The 17,495-nt window shown below is 45.2% G+C and overlaps 1 protein-coding gene across 2 annotated transcripts in view; it reads left to right on the top strand.

Moving 5' to 3' along the window:
- The window catches only part of SGK3 (serum/glucocorticoid regulated kinase family member 3), a 498,190-nt gene that overhangs the window by 286,846 nt on the left and 193,849 nt on the right, over window positions 1-17,495 (top strand). For both annotated transcript variants that reach the window (XM_085605508.1, XM_085605509.1), the window contains exon 15: window positions 4,022-4,108. In XM_085605508.1, coding sequence (XP_085461634.1) covers window positions 4,022-4,108 — 87 coding nt within the window. The remainder of the gene's footprint in view (window positions 1-4,021; window positions 4,109-17,495) is intronic.

Here is a 17,495-nt window from a genome sequence, read left to right as displayed (position 1 = left end):
GAAGAAAGTGTACAGACAAATTTGCAGAGTCTTTAACGAAGGGGTCTTCAAACAGCCAGCCGTGTACAATGGGGCCTTCTTCTGAAGACACAAGATTTCCCAGCTTGGGGCCCACTTTGATTAGGAGAGATGTCCTGCGCTCAGTAGCTAGAGCACTGAAAATGATTGTGCGCTGTGCCCAACCAGATAAGATGTCTGGGGAGATGAGAGAATCCGATTGTTAAGACTCTAAAGCCAGGTCGCAGATTTTCGTGAGGGGTCCTGTAATGTCATGTAATTTATCCTGGCAGGACTGCCAACTAAAGGTAGTTATTTTGGCATCAAAGTCTAGGGTTAGTGCCACTTTGCCTTCGAGCGAAGGGCGATGACATTCTGCCCTTAGACGAGCATTAGTCTCTTTTTCCAATGGTTTCCTAAGTCTGCCTGCAACATAGGTTGCTACTTTCTCCTCTGGAGCCCATTCAGAAAAAAGGCTCCAGATGAATGGGCTCCAGAGGAGAAAGTAGCATCCAGTCATCTGGGTCTAGCATGTCGGCGGTATCTGAGATGGGGAGGAGCTCAAGGGTCCAGAGAGGGACGCAATGGCCTTGAAGGGCCTGGGTCACAGTTGGAATCCCTGCGAGTTATCTGCCTGGGAGCCCGCCACCTGGGAGGTGGGGGCAGGGGGGGCGGGTGGGGGGGGGTTTGTAACATGGTGGACTGCGGTGTAGTTCCTCCCGGTGTACTCCCTAGTGAGATAAGGGATTGAGACTCTGGTATCTCAGAGGTTAGGGAGTGAGACAAAACACCTGTTTGAGGCGATCAAAGAAATCCCTGTCCATGCCTTGAACATGTTTGCTTTGGGAAAACCTGCATAGTGGGTGGGATATCCAATAAAGTAAGCGGTTCAGACTGACTGGAGGCCAGCTTAAGGAGTTTGTGCTCTAAAGGAGTGCTTGCCGAGGCAATAGCTTGGTGTATCGATGCATCCACAGCGTCACAGAACTCACTGTCAAAAGGGAAATAGGGAGGGGTTCCCTCTTACTCCATATAGTCTGCCTCTTTGTGATGCATTTGTAGGCCTCGGAAGGCTCCAGTTCAGTTATACTGGCAGTCGGGTCTGCAGTGTGGTGCTGTGGAACACCACTTATGGAGCTTCTGGCTCTGAAGGGGGGTTCTGGCCCTGGACAATTGTGCCCTTAAATATCTATGGGCAGTGCACCTGGGATGTCCTTGAGGTGTGTGGGAAGGTGTTAAACCTGCTTGCTATATACAGACCCCAGGTGGGGCGTCTCAGTTAGTAATTGGGCTGAGATCTCCAAAGGGAAACAAGCATTGGCATAGCCAATAGGTCTCGCGTTTTGGACCTTATAAATATTTAATTATGCAGCACAATATCCTTGGTGCAACATCAACTGTTGCATGGCTAAACACTTATAATGTCCCAAAGGCGAGACCTATTCGATCATGTGGCTTTTCTGTATTTTCATATGGTGGCAAAACCCAAATAGTTGTGTCTGTCTCTTCGGAGCCTGACAAAGTCGCCAACCAGTTCAATATCTGTATGAGCAGCATTGCACATTGGATGCATTCAAACTGCTTAAAGTTAAACTCTGAGAAAACGGAGGTGTTGCTGTTTGGCAACAACACTTCTTATTGGAATTCCACCTGGTGGCCCCCTAATTTGGGACCCCTTCCACTACCAGTTCAGAAAGCCAGAAACCTAGGGTTCATCTTTGACAATAAGCCTGTATTAATAGACAACACCAATTGGGTAACATCCTCCTGTTTCCTCACTTTGAGGATATTATAAAAAGTTCTCCCCTTCCTCCAAATGGAAGTGAGAAAAACTGTCATCATAGCGATAGTAATCTCTAAATTGGATTACTGTAACGCCTTATATGTTGGCTCCCAAAATTGCCTGCTGAGCAAACTGCAGACGCTTCAAAACACGGCTGTCTGGGTGCTGTTGAACCTTTCCAAGTTCTGCTCTGTTTCTTAAACCATCAGAGGTCTGCTTTGGCTACCAATCAGGGCTCGAATTAAACTCAAAGCCTTACACTGGGCTCATAAAGCTCTACATCAGACTGGACCACTCTTCTTACAAGAGATCTTCAAATGGTATCTACCTTCACCTACCTTGCGGTCTAGTGTAGCTAGACTAATTGTGACTCCGAGAATCAAAAAGTTCACTGGGGAGAAAGAAGGTTCTCCCTGGTTACAGCTAATTGGTGGAACTTAATGCCCGACCATCTTAGAACACAGCCTAATCGTCTAAAGTTTAGGAAGCAATTAAAAACCTGGCTCTTCAGTTCCTTGGGTTAATTATATCTCTCACTCTGCCTTACATGTGACATTTATCTCACACTAGCACCAAGATGCCGATTGGTATTTGTGCAAACCAATTAACATAACATAACTTGGTGGGTGATGCGGGAGGGCAACATTCAGATCCCTGGTAGGGAGGTTTAAGGGTGGGGCGTTTACTAGGGAGTAAAGGCCTAGAAAACAAAACCCCTGTAGCAGACCTAGGGGCATATTTACGAGCACCTATTGCATCACACAACGTGGTGCAAGAGTGACACAAATTAAAAATGAGATTTATGAAGCTACGTAAGGCAACATTGCATGGTCCTGAGTGACTTCTTAAATCTCAAGTAAAGATTACTCTGTGCCAGTGAGGCATTTTCATGGGTGTTATGTGATTGTTCCCATGTAACATCCATGGATTTTGACACATTCCCAGATTTACCAGAAGTGGTAGACCTGGGATTGCGTCAAAAACCTTCACCTCCCCAGGTGAGGCGTAACAAGGAGAAATATCTTTATTTCTCCTCCTTTTTTCCTGGGCTACATTCTGTGGCACACATAGAAAGAGGTAAAAGCCTCAGGGGATTGTTTTTGCACAGGAAGGTGTGACCCTTTCTGCAAAAAACAATCCTTACAATGCAGGCACCTTTGCACCATTGTCCAGGGGTGGCCTGCATTGGCTCTAGGCTGTGAAAAGGGCGCCAGTGCAGGGGAAAAGACAAGAATGCACCGTTTTGCCTTAAATCCACCACATTCCTACCCTTTTCCTGCTGCGCAGTGCAGAAAGCATTAGGCTGTGGGCGTGCACACCGGTGGGACAAAAAGATGCTTTGGCCAATTGCGTGCTGTCTTTGTTAAAAAGACGCACGCAAAGGCCAATAGCCTGGGGCAAAACTACAAGCGCGAGCGTGTGCGAGCGTGTGGTGGATTTCTGAAAGCTCTTACTTAAAGTCGAGCCGAGCAGCGCATGCCCGCTGCGCTAGGCTCGACCTAAAAAAAGACCCAGGCCGGCGTCCACACCGTAATCTGGCTGTGAGCACTAGCCTGTACAGACCCCAATAAGGGCATCTGTTTCCAGGTGCTGAGGGCAAAGGCTCTTGAGGCAGAAGAAACCGAGTATTCAAACAGATCCGCGTTGTCACCGAGGTCCTCAGTGCGCCTCTGTGGTTCAAATCGGGTGGAGAGTGCCCTCTAGTGTGCGGAGACCTGTACCGTACGCAAAAATGGCTGCAGTATTTACAGCAAACCGGCGCCGTGTGAGGAGTGCTGAGATGCTTTCCTGCAGCACCGCATTGCTCAGTGGAGGTAAAACACTGGAGACACATTGAAATACCCCAAAAACCATGAGAGAAAGGAGACACTTATCTTAAGGCAGCAGATCAATGAAGAAAGAGAAGGACGATAGAAGAAAGCACTATTGTTGGACTCACATTGTTCTGATTGGTTACTGGTTTATGTTTCCCTCTCCCTGTGTTTCATGGGAAAGGTATTTTTAATATGATGTTTAAAATGGCTGCTGTTAAAAAGTAAAGTGACGAAAGATAGCATAATCCTCTACTTCAGTCCTGACGTAGAATTCCGTGTAAAGCTTATGCCTGCTTTGGAGAAATTGAACTTCTACTGTTCTGTTCTGTAGTCGTAAAGCCAATCATGTTTTTGATTGTATATATGTTGCTTTTAGTTTAGAGCATTCATTTTAAGATAATGTTAACAACTTGTTTGTTTTATTTAGGGGCACATTGTTTTAACCGATTTTGGACTGTGCAAAGAGGGCATTTCATCTAGTGACACCACCAGCACCTTCTGTGGGACACCTGAAGTAAGAAATATTTAACACTGTAAAAGGGCTATGGCAATTATCTGCATTGCTAAGATTCTGGGAAAAGTATATTTTCATAACTACCTATCGATCAGCTTCTTGACTAACCTGTCCTGAAAGAAAAATAATGAAAAGATAACCCTTATTCTAGTTTGACATTTATATTGTGCCCACTGCCAAGGGGAATCTTGTGCCGCTCTTTCGAAGTTATGTTAAAAGTAGGTGTGCTTTAATGCTTTGTAAAAGAAGAGATGTTACAGGAGTGTCTCAGCTGGTCAGGCAATAAGTTCCAGGGTGTCGGTCGTAGGGCTGAGAAAGTTCTACCCCCTTTGAATGTAAAATATGTTTTATTTTGGATCCGGAGTTGCCAGTTGGCAGGAAGATGTGAGAATAAACCTACTGAAAACATACAGTGAGTTGTTATATTTTGGTGTTTTTAATGTGGATGAACTGAACTCTAAAAGTGTTGTATGTTAATATTTCTGTAGATGTAAACTTGTTTGGCTTTGTTTTGCAAGGGCTCGTGACTGATACACATCGAGTGGCTAGTTTGAATGTAGCATTCTTAAAATGTTAAACTGAATTCTCCCACTTGGAGCATAAATCTTCACCCTGCCTTACTGCATGCATAAATAACACTGTTAAGAGAAATGAAGTTTTGTTCGCTTTGCTTTTAAGCTAAATGGTCATTCAACGGATCACAGCAGCGAGCCTCTCAAGTCATCGCACCTCCCCCCTAGTCCCAAGATATTAATAATCAGTATGATCTTGCTGTGTGCACCACACCAAAGCACTTGCTGCTCCAAAGGTGCTAGCGACCACAAGATCAATTTGAATCAATTCTCACAAATGATAGTGAACTGAAAAGTTAGTCCATTCAACAAAAGTCCGGTTCCACATCCCATGAGTTCCAAAACTTCTTTATTTTCCTTGATGATTAAAATGAGACAGCCACACATTTCGTTCACCACATGTGAATATTATCTGGGCATTTAAATTCTATGTTCATTCGGTAACGGTCCTTTGCATACATGCAATCCTCACATTTCTAACCAATCCCAATTCCTTAATCGGTTTTGCTTATTAGGCCCTTGTGGTTAAATGTTATGCCTGTCTTTTTTACATCTACCAGCTGCAGACTTTCAACTGATCTTGACCAACATCCAACTAATTGATTTAAAATCGTGATCTAAATTTATAACCAGTCAGTCAGTCAGTCATAAGTCTTTATTTCGATTGTATCAATCATAAAAGACAAATTTATAACCATCAAAGTGATATCCGTTGCTAAATTTATTCAAACATCTATATCAGCGACTTCTTTCTAGATACCGTTTGTTTGTCTTGGGTTATTCTAGCTCATGCCTTGACAGTAGTTTTTCTTCAGGAATGCTGAAACTGGTTATGTTCAACATGATTCATATTGTATTTAGGTGTGTCCCTTGCACATTTTTTCGCCCAGCCAAAATCCTTTCACCCAGCACAGCTCCTATAAATAATTCTGAAAATCAAGATCTGTAACAGAGCAACAGCCCCAATTTGATGAGGGAATATTACCAATGTTTTGGATGGAACAAGTAAAGATATACAAAATGCACGCAATCAGTAGAACAAATAAACATCACAAAAATCCTAGAAAAAGGAATACACTTTTACACCTCGAATGGCTTACCCGAAAAGTATTGAAAGTACTTCTCTCAAAGCTCTCTATACAGTATTAAGGTTTGTCTCCATTTTTTTTGGTTGAATCTGTTTATTGCTTTTTTACTTTTTTTAATTACAGGAATGACAAGAACACATTATACAGTAACAATACTAATTGACAATAATACATCATGCGTTGGCAAGAACAATATTCTAACTAACAGGCTGTGTTAGTAGCTACGTAGTGCGTGGACCTAAAGTGTCCCACATAGTACCTGTAGAATCAGTTGAGAAGAAAGAAGCAGAAGGTGTACATACAGTCCATTAAAATGGGTGTAGCAATACAAACGAGAGAGTCCAGTAAGTGAGGGCATGCATTTTTCACAGGAGGCAATATTTTGCAATATCAGATATAAACAGTTGAGGAGCCCAACCAGGGAGAGCTAGGACACATGACAAGAGAAATATTAACTGGTATGCTAGCCCCGACTTCACAACCCATCCCCCATCAATCGACACTGCTCATCTGGTTGTTAAATTGATTCCTCATGTCCGTCACCATAAGCCCAATCGTTGGAGGTGATGCCAGGTGGGGGCATATGACCGTTGTAGCGGGCATGTCACTGGAGGCTATGACCTCCTTGCTCTCCATCACAGGGTAGCTGGGCATCTGGTGATGGGGGAAGCATCAGGTATATCAGTGTGTAAATCAGCCATAATAGCATCCCAGCTGCTGGCTATTTGGTGCCTGTGAATTCCGAAGGCTGCTTCCCTACAAAAGGCAATGTTGTCAGTCTGTGCCCAGCTAGTGAATGACTGAATCCAGGCTGTGAGGTGTGGAGGACCGGCTGATTTCCATCTGCTAGTGATGACTCGTTTAGCTAATAATAAACCCAAGTCAATAAATCGGGACTTGACTTTGTGCTTTTTGCTCCTACAATACAGTTCTAGCAAGCATAACCTCCCATGTGCTGTAGAGGACTCTATCAGTACAATTTATTAGGCGACTCATTACTCCTCACCAATAGCCCTGTAAGAGAAGGCAAGCCCAAAGCATATGTATAATATCCGTATTTACCATCTCACCACGGGGGCAGGCGGCATCTGTGCAGTGAAAATAGCTATGTTAGCAGGAGTGAGGTAGGCCCTGTGTACAATATATAACTGAATCAAACGAAATCGGGCATTGTGGGGTATGTGAACAGGACAATCTAACAAGGTGGACCAATCCTTGCCCGTACAGGGGCGATTGAGGTTCTCCTCCCACCGCCCATGAAGGGATATGAGTGTTGGTGCCGTATGCGAGCGTGAACACCCAGCAAGCCAGCGCACCTAGTGCCTACCTTGACCTAGAATATGAAGGTATTATATAGTTAAGTGCATAGGAGGTTCACAGGTCATATCTCCTCATCTTTGCCCCAGTATCCCTATTAGGGAGGTGTGCAAGAGAAATTGTCCGGGAAAGGAGGCCATCCTCATTCACAAGTAACTCATAAGACTCCTGCCTCAGTCAAAGCGGATAATTCCACCATGGTGGTAAAGTGCTATCCGTGGGTGTGCATAAGGCCACTAAAGCTAGCGCATAAGGGATGGTCTGCCTCATGAGATAGAGGCTACTCCTAAAGCAGCGATGCACAAATAACAAAAGCGTGGGTTTGGGCAACAGCGGCCGGGTGCAGGGGTGGAACAGCTAGAAGGTACTGGCCAGGCTCCAGGGCTTCAGCAGTATGGCAGTATCCGTTAACTGCAAAGTGGCAAGCCACCTCTCCACCCACTGAAGTTGGGACACCAAGTCATAGTGCTCAAAGTTGGGGACTGTTAATCCCCTGCGGTTTGTGGGCTGGTAAAGCTTATCGAGTGCCTCACGATACCTGGAGGTGTTCCTTATGATGTTCCTAATCTCACCTCTGAATAAGCATAAAAGGAGGTACAAATGTACCAGGGTGGATTAACAAAATAATACAGGAGGCAGGGAAGTACAACTATCTTGAGCAGAGCCACTCTACCCGCCACTGACAGGGGTAAGGTCTTCCAGGCCATCTGGGCGCACAGTGAAGTAACAGCATATACCAAGTTACTGTCAAATAAATCTGCAGGTGAATGATAGATTTGGATTCCCAGATATCTGAATGTATTGGGCTGCCAGGTAAGGGGGTTTCATGCAGGTTGATGCCCGGGTTTGATGTGTGTGATAGTGGAAAAAGGTAGGATTTAGACTAATTGACTCTCAGACCAGAATGGAATGGAATGACATTTATAGAGCGTGATGGCTACCCGTAGGCCTCCCAGCGCTGCGGACAAACAGGCAAAGAACAGTAGACAAAGAAGAAAGCTAAAACAGCCAAGTTTTTAGTAGCCTGCGAAAAGATAGAAGATTGGATTCTTTCCGTTGTTGAAGCGGAAGGGCATTCGAACCAGTGGCACCATTATATGAGAAGGCTCGACCACCACATCTGGCCCTCCTTATTCTGGGTTGAAGGGCAAGAAAAGATACAGATGACCGAAGATCTCTCTTTGGATGATAGGGGGTAATCAGAGACTGAAGAATGGGAGGGCCATTCTTCCAGAAGGCTTTATGGACCAAGCACATAGCTTTAAACTGGATCCTTTCCCTGATTGGCAGCCAGTGCAAGCTCTTTAATGCTTGTTTGGCGGAGTGCCAACAGGGAATCTGAAGAAGTCTACGGGCAGCACAATTCTGAATAACTTGGAGCTTATTGATGGTATACTGCGGGGCTCCCACATATAATGCATTTCCATAATCCAGGTGAGAAAGGATCAGGGCTTTTACCATGATCCTTCTAGCGTGGAAAGGGAGAAGAGGAAGAACCTTATGCAGCATCCTTAGTAGCCCGAAGCAGGTTGCAGAGAGTTTTGCTGCCTGGTGACTAAACGTAAGGGAATGATCAATCCAGCTGCCCAGGCTCTTGATTTGATCTTTAGGGGCCGGGTCCGGGCCTAGGCAATCTGGTTAGAGAGAAGCCGGATTGAAGACAGGGGAGTTGCCCAAGAGCATAAGCTTGGTCTTATCCCCATTAAGTTTAAGGCACAAGCGTTCCGTCCACTTGGCAACCTCCTCTAGGCAGCAGCCTAGAGTGCTAGATGACCCTTTGGGGTGGTTAAGTGCCACCACGAGCTGGGTATCATCTGAATAGGAGACGATTTTTATGCCAAATGGATGGGCGATCGCTGCCAGGGGTCTCAAATATATATTAAATAGCGTGGGGCTCAGGGTAGAGCCCTGAGGAACTCCGCAATTGAGGGGAAACTGGTCGGAAACTACATCTCCCTCAAAGACCCTAAAAGAGCGGTCACTGAGAAAGGATTGCAGCCACTCTACTGCCATACCGGACACTCCCAAATTCTTGAGTCTGAGGAGCAGGGTAGTATGATTAACAGTATCGAATGCGGCGCTGAGGTCAAGAAGGATAATAGCCGCAGTGCCCCCTTGATACTAGATCCATCTTGTTTCCTCTGTCACCGCGAGGAGGGCAGTCTCCGTACCCATTTAGGGACGAAACCCGATCTGGGAGGGGTGTAGTAAATTATTAGTTTCCAGAAAGGCTACCATAGTATTTTTTAAATGCCTCTCTAGAATCTTACTCACCCATGGCAGGAGGGAAATAGGGCGATAATTGGCAAGATTGTCCTGATCCAGGTTAGGTGTTTTTAGAAGGGCTTTGACAATCACACATTTCCACGCTAATGGAACTGAACCTGAGGAAATAGAGGAATTCACCAGGTCCATAATTATAGGGCAAATGGTATCAGCTACTAAAGTGAGAGCCTGGGGGGGGAGCAGGGTCAGGGGGAGAGCCCGAGGTTATGGATGCCATAATTAGACCCAGCAAGGCAGAGTCCAGGAGAGGAAATTGTGCTAAAAGGGTATGAGGCCCTACAGTCGACTCAGCAGGGACAATCATGGAGCTGGTGGATTGAGAGGGCGAAAATGCCTGATAAATAGTTTGAATTTTCTTTTGGAAAAATGCTGCCAAAATGTTGCCGTGTGCCAAAGCATCGTGCAACCTGGGAGGTTTCCGAGGCAGTTTAGTGAGGGTTCTAGCAATTTTAAAAAATTCTTTAGGGGAATTAGCAGCTAATTCAATTTTCTGTTCATAAAAAGTGGCTTGAGTGGCTTTAATTTCGGATTTGTTGCATCTAATAGATTCCCTATATTCCATTTTACTCAGATCGAGTAGTACAACCTCCATTTCCTTTCAAGCCGTCTGCAGCACTGTTTAAGTTCCCTCAAATTATGAGTAAACCATGGCGCAGTTTTCGGCCTATTGGTTATATAAGCAGGTTTCTTAGGAAGTACTATATCCAAGGAGCCTTGGATTCAGGAGTTAAATCTCTCATTAGCTTTCCCCAGGTTAGAATTAACCTCACGGGATGGTCTATTAATTTCCAGGACCGACTTCCACTGATCAATTGGGAGTTTAGACCAGTTTCGCTCACACACCGGAATTATATTGGGGGAGCGAGCGGGTCCGGGGATTTCCCACATTAACGGGATCAGGAAATGATCCGTCCAAGGAAGGGGGATGGGGAGTCCGATAGTAAGTTCACCGCAATTACTAAAGACTGGGTCCAGAAGATGACCTTTGGAATGAGTAGGTTTCGCCACTTTCTCCATAAGCTGGAGTGCTGACAGATTCTCAATCAGCTCCATAGCCATTTTATCAGATGAATTATGTAGGTGTAGATTAAGGTCATCTAGTTTAGTAAAATTAGCTGGTCCCAAGGCTAGGTCCGCCACTACAGTGGGTAGTGCATTGAGAAATTGTCTAGCATTACCTGGAGGGCGATAAAGTAGGATGCCAGAGAAAGTGCTAGTAGGAGAGATCTCTAGGGAGAAGGCCAAACTCTCGCAGTCTAATAAAGGATCTGCGGTTATATGACAAAAAAGGTGTTTTTGAAGATAATGGCTATACCCCCTCCTCTACCAGTCTTCCGGTCAATCCGATTTATAGCATAATCAGGAGGAATGGTTTGCACAAGAGTGGGGTCTGACACGTTATGGAGCCATGTCTCAGTTAATAAGAGGACGTCGGGTTTTAGATCTTCCAACAACATAGCAAGTTCCGTGGAATGTTTGGAGACGGAGCTACAGTTAAGTAAGAACATTTTTAAAAAGAGAGGGGTATCAAGGCATTCTGACACTTTAATGAGGGGCGAAAAAGCAAAATCACAATGAAGGCATTGCGCATCTCCATTCAGAACATTCATAGAGTGCCAGCAGGTTTCCGTGGCAACTGTGCAGAGCGAGTGGAGGAAGTGAGGGCTATAGGAGATGAGTTCGACCCCAGAACAGACAGGGGTTGTGGCCCCTGGACCCGTCCAGGCGCGGACGGGCGGAGACTGGCTTGCCTTTGGCACGCCGATGGCGCGTCTGCTGCGCGTATGCCACTGCATCCGGTTAAATGGGTGGAGGAGCGCGAAAACTAGAGCGCTAACCTCCAGAGTCCGGAAGTTGCCTTTCCTCCCTCCACACAATCGGGACAACACCCGTGGTGGACCGGGGAGGGGCAACTGAGCAACAAACAGAAATCAATGTCCCCCAAAGTGCAAATAGCAGGTCAGTGCATAAATCACATTTAAAATAGCGACAGATGAAAAGATTAAAAGTTTTTGTATTTAAACACAGGGTCTAATATAATCAGGAGTAGTCAAGCAAAACAACAAAGCTTCTGCCTTGCCTGCGCGCGTCCACTGCGCGTATGCCAGGGCATCCGGTTAAATGGAGGGAGGAGCGAGAAACCTAGAGCGCTAACCTCCTGAGTCCGGAAGTTGCCTTTTCTCCCTCCACACAATCGGGACAACACCCGTGGTGTTGTCCCGATTGAGCAACAAACAGAAATCAATGTCCCCCAAAGTGCAAATAGCAGGTCAGTGCATCAGAGAGATCAGCAAATTGACGGAGGGTGTATGTAATCACATCAGGAATTGAAGAAATGTCCCCCGGTAGGTAAGCATGTCATCAGCATAGAGGGAGACCGAGTGATTGCCATTCCCGAGGGGTATTCCCAACTCACCACCCCGCACACAAAGATGAGCTGCCAGAGGTTCCACAGCCATAGAAAAGAACAGTGGAGAGAGTGGAAACCCCTTGCACATGACTCTGCCTATGGGGATGGGATGGCAAATAAGGGAGCTGGTCTTCACTCTGGCCGATGGCAGCATGTATAATAAACGGTTGAGTCTCAGGCATCAACTTCTGAAACGAAAATGGGGCAGAACTGTGAGCAATAAGGGCCATTCTAAAGAATCAAAGGCCATTTCCAAATCCATGTCCAAGCAGCCTACACGAAGCATGGTAATTGGGGCGTAGTCCAGAATTAAAAAAATCTGTCGCAGGTTAACTGAAGTTATGTAGGCCAGAACAAACCTATTTTGATCCAGGTGTGCTAAATTTGCGACTAATGGTGCCAGTAGATCGGCCAGGATTTTTGCCAGAATTTTATAGTCCGTATTCAGCAGTGCCATTGGCCTGTACCATCCCAGGACCTCAGCATCTTTGCCCGGCTTCGGCAGGGAGGTGGGCGCCTCAGAGTGAGACTGGGAGCAGGAGATTTCTGAAGCCCTTGCATTTAGTGACTGCAAGTGGGGTATCAATAGTGAAGTATAGGCCTTATAGGATTCCGCAGGCAAGCTGTCAGGACCTGGGTCCCGCCTGTCGTCAATGCTCATAGTGCCTCCCATATTTCAAAAGGCGTGATGGGGGATCATCTAATTCTGCCTTCTGGTCCTGCGTAATGCAGAGGAGGGGCACAACAGTCAGAAAAGAGGCGATATCCTCTGGGGTAGCCATGGTGACCGATTGGTAGAGGGAGGTATAGTGACATGTTAATTCACTATGGACTTAGAAACTGGGTGTAAAGTAATGGACCAGCAGCAGAGCGCAGTGCCACTATAGGACAGTTGGGCCGATCTTGTATTAACAGCAATGCTAGGAGTGAGCCAGCTCTATCAGCCTAGCATGTGGTTTAGCTGAATGGGCGGCGTAGTTATGACATCTTAAGCGATCTAAGAGAGCCGCACTCTTGTACTGTGCTTACTCCAATTTAAGGTGGCCAGTCGTGTCAACTAGAGCTGTACCTTCTAAGACCAAGAAATTGCGTTCAGTGTGCAAAATGTCAGTATCTAGTTGCTGGCATATGTTCCAGCGCAGCCCCAGGCAGTGTCCCCACAATCTCACCTTAAACGCATCCCACTCAGTGGATCTTACGGCAGTGGAGTCTGCATTTAGATTTTAAAAAATCCCTCAATATCTGTGGCAACAAAGGAACTAAAAGGCAGGTCCTGAAGTGCTAGAGGCTGAATGTGCCATGTGGGCATTGGACGGGTGACTGCATCTCAGGCGAACTGTAGATCTGGGGGATTATGATCATACTGGGTACGGCCCAGATAGTCGATGTGGGTGACAAGGGGAAGTCCCAGTGTACCTATCAGTCTGTTAATTCTTGCGTGCAAGTAGAGGGTGCAGAGAAAAGGAATACACTTTGGCAGTCTCATTGCGACTGTGCCACATGTAATTTAGGCTCCAGGTACGTAGCAAGCTATTAAGAGCCTGAGCATTTGAGGAGACATTAAAATTAAAATCGCCCCATAGCAGCCACAGGACTCTGTTCCAGCACGATAGAACCCCGGAAAGTGAATGCAAGAATGCCACTTGATCAGTGCTGAACGCATTTATATGCTTCTCAGCAGGACATGTTGGCCATCCAGCCTCACAGTTACAAGGACATATCTACCCCCTGGGTCTGTGACCACCTCATCTGGCATGAACGGGATCCCTGGCTTAACCCAGAGCAATGTTCCATGAGCATATGAGGAGAAATCAGTGGCGAAGATTTGCCCAGACCAGCGCCGCTGTATTTAACTGCTTCTTGGGTAGTTGAATAGGATTCCTGCAGTAGCGCGATCTGAATAGTATGCTCACCCAAATCAATCAGTAACTGACATACAAGTGTTCTTCTCTATACGCTGTTACCCATTCATTCCGAACACGGATCACACCCTTTTATCTCTCCTAACTCGGCAAGTAGGCAGATACAAACCAAATAAGAAAAACAAAGTATATTTACTATAAAGTGAATTGTAGTCTATTAAGAAGCATTAAGGTGAGCAGACCAAGTTATCACTTATATAATACAGTACCATAAATGGCTATAGCTAATCCATCTATTTTATATTGAAGCCCATATTCATGCGCAACATCATCAGGAGTGTATTCCACAGGAAAAGGTTGCGTAATAAGATAAAAGTTTGCCAGATTCCTAAAGCATTACTAGGCAAATATAATCCTAATTGTATTACCAATATATTTAAAATGATCTAATATTTATTAGTTTATTACTGCTTCTCAGAAAAAACTGCTTCTAAAAAACCTTCATTCCATGGTAGAAAGCAATATGGGCCAGGATAAACTTTTAAAAACACTCATAAATTACATATCACTGTAACATTAGCATGTCCCAGGCTGCATAGATCAATAGCCAGCTGGTGTGTTGAGTCCTTACTAAACTAGCGATGTGTAGATCACCTAGTTTCACTCCGCTCTTAAACAACTCTCCAGTTACAACAACAAAAAGTGCATTCTGACAAATCTCATCTCACAGATCACTCTCAAATGAAGCTTCTAGAAACATACATAGGTTCAATTGGTCTCTTGTAATAGCGTACTCTGGGCTGCACATGTTGACAGACTTCTGGTATAGCTGATCCTCATCTATCAGACAATAAGTGGATCACCAGTTCTCATCCACTCTAAATAATTCCCAAATTCTAATAGAGAGATACAAACCAACAGATCACCGCTCTTTATCACTGTTGAAAGGAGCTTTTAGAAATGCTCATAGGCTCAATATCACTGTAGCGTTACCATGTTTCAGGCTGCACAAGTCAACATACCGCTGATATATTTAATCCTTGCACAACAAACTATATACAGACCTCTAGTTTTACTCCTCTCTTAATAAATCTCCAACTGCAACAAAAGTGTGCAAAGAGACATATCATAATGTGGCTCCGATGGTCTGGACTAACCATTACTTAATAGCTTTCTCATTGCCTCATACCGCCTCTAAAACTCCGCGTCGGCTTGAAGCTGTATACAAACGTCCCTGGCAGAAAATGGATCACCCCACCTTCCATAATATGCTTATCATGTCTCAACCTACTCCCTCCCTGGACGTTGAGATGGCCAGTGCTGACTTTGAAAACTGGATTAATCAGGCATTAGATAGGTGCATTCCAGGCAAATGGACTCACTTTAAGAAAGGCCAGTCCCAGGAGTGGTTTGATGAGTCTCTTGTTAAGGCCAGGAAAAACAGTAAAAAAATGTGAGCGTCGTTGGTGACGCTCCTACTGTCCCATCGCCAAATCTGAGTATATAGCTACTAGGAAAACTTACCACAAATTGATTCGGAACACCCATGCCGCTTTTTTTGCCGATAAGATCAAAACGAGCAACAATCCCTCCAAAACGATCTTTTCCATACTAAAGGATATGATGAAATCTCCAGTGACTAGTGACAGTTCTATCACTTCGAATGACCAATGTGAGGTGCTGGCCACCTACTTTATTAATAAAGTAGCAGGCGTTTATGATAGCTTCCACGGGGAATGTGAAGCCACTGCGATGCTAGGGACTGAGTCTGCAGGAACGTGGGCTAGCTCTCTGCACATCCTCCCTTCTCTGACTTTTGACGGCCTTAAGGCTTTGATTACGAAGATTAAATCATGATCCCATTAAGCCTGATCTTGTTGTCAAACATCAGGACTGCCTTCTACCTGGCTGTCTGGATCTCATTAATCTGTCTGTCCAATTCTGAAGTTCCTCAGACCTGGAATCATGCGAAAGTCATCCCTCTCTTTGAAGAAACCTTCTCTGGATGCCTCCAGGCCAGAGAATTATCATCCAATTTCGCTCTTGCCATTTTTGTCCAATATCACAGAATCGTATGTGAATGGCATTTGGGCGCAGTACTTGGAGTCTCATTACATACTGGACCCCTCCCAGAACCGTTTCCGTCCTATGCAGTGTCAGCTCTATTAGCTGTAATGGAACCACTTAGAGCCTCCATGGACGAGGGCAACTTGACTGTGCTTATTCTGCTCAATCTTAGCGCGGCCTTTGATAAGGTCTCACATGGTATCTTGATCCATCGGCTGCGTGACATCAGTGTCACAGGCAGTACCCTCGATTGGCTCACCTCCTTTCTACGTGATAGGTCGTTCCAGGTCATTGCTCCTCCATTCCATTCCCTGACGCACCCTGTTTGCTGTGGAGTCCTGCAGGGGTCGGCATTGAGTCCGACCGTATTTAATATCTACGTCCGTTCGCTGGCCTTGTTGGCCAACACTCGCAATATACAGTTGGTATCATACGCGGACGATATGCAATGATTTTTTTCTTGTGTCAAAGACTCCAGCCAGGACGTGATTAAATTTCAGGAGTATCAGGTAGCCATAGCTTGCTAGATGGAGACTAACTGTCTTCAGCTTAATTCATCCAAAACGAGATCCTCCTGCTTGGCAGAGATTCCCACCGGTGGGGTATCAACTGGTGGCCATGCCCAAAATCGTGGTAAAAAATCTTGGCATGCGGTTGGATACTGCACTCTTGTTTGAGGAGCATGCTAAGTCGGCGAGGATCTGTTTCAGTATCCTGTGTGGACTTAAACCCATCTTGGGTTTGTTTGACCCTCATACGCGCCAGCTGGTTATGCAAGCCAAGATCCTGGCTAGGCTGGATTATTGTAACAGCCTTCTGTTAGGGGCTAACAAATCCACTATAAATAGGCACCAACGCACCATGAATGTGGCAGCCCGCATTTTATTTGCACTGCTTAAGTATAGCTCGGTCTCAGGGGTGCTACGCTGACTCCACTGGCTTCCCGTGGAGCAAAGAGTCAGGTTCAAAGCACTGTGTGTTATTCATAACGTTTTGTCTCACTCTGGCCTGCCGATTCTCAGAAACCTGGGCCACCACTATGTTCCCTCCCGTGCCCTGCACTCTGCAGATTTACATCTGATGCGGGTGCTGCATTTCCGTAGAGCCAAAGCCGGAGGCCGCTCTTTCAAGGTGTTGGCTTCCATTTTATGGAACTCAATGCCTCTCACTATTAGGAGCATCCCCAATCTCTTGGTGTTCAGAAAGGCAGTAAAGACGTGGTTATTTCAGTAGCTTATTCTTCTCATTTCTTCTCTCTCTGGTTCTCTAGCGCTGGGACGTCCCTTTGCTGGGACAGCTATGCACTTTACAAAACGCAGAACATAACATAACATCTCAATGGTATAGTTTAACTCTCCCATTACAATACCGGTGAGCACATCTTCATAAGGTATCTGTGTGTGCCATCCTTCTGAATCTCAAAGTGGCTAAATGTACCTTTAGTAGTTGCCATCTTTATATATGCTATTTGAAAACAGCTAATCAACTGAACACTCAGTAAATTAGTATCATTTGAGACAAAATTCAATTATACTTTTATTATGTCCTATTTGGAAAATGCTACAACTTGCCGTCTTCCATGGCTATAGACCGAAAATAAACACACAACCACTTCTCTCAACTGGTTTAAGTCCGTGAACCACATTTTATTATAAATTAGCATTTTTTAAATGTCCTTCCTGCTCACACAGATCAAAATAAATCCTCAAAAAAATATGTTTAACTAACAATTACCCTACATGGCAAAGAAACATTTCTATAGCAAATCAGTACCTCACATCACCA

The sequence above is a fragment of the Triturus cristatus genome, chromosome 5_1 (assembly GCF_964204655.1).
Source record: "Triturus cristatus chromosome 5_1, aTriCri1.1, whole genome shotgun sequence".
In the NCBI taxonomy this organism is placed as follows: Eukaryota; Metazoa; Chordata; class Amphibia; order Caudata; family Salamandridae; genus Triturus; species Triturus cristatus.
Note: the sequence above shows the minus strand (reverse complement) of the source record. Positions and strands in the feature narration are given on the sequence as shown.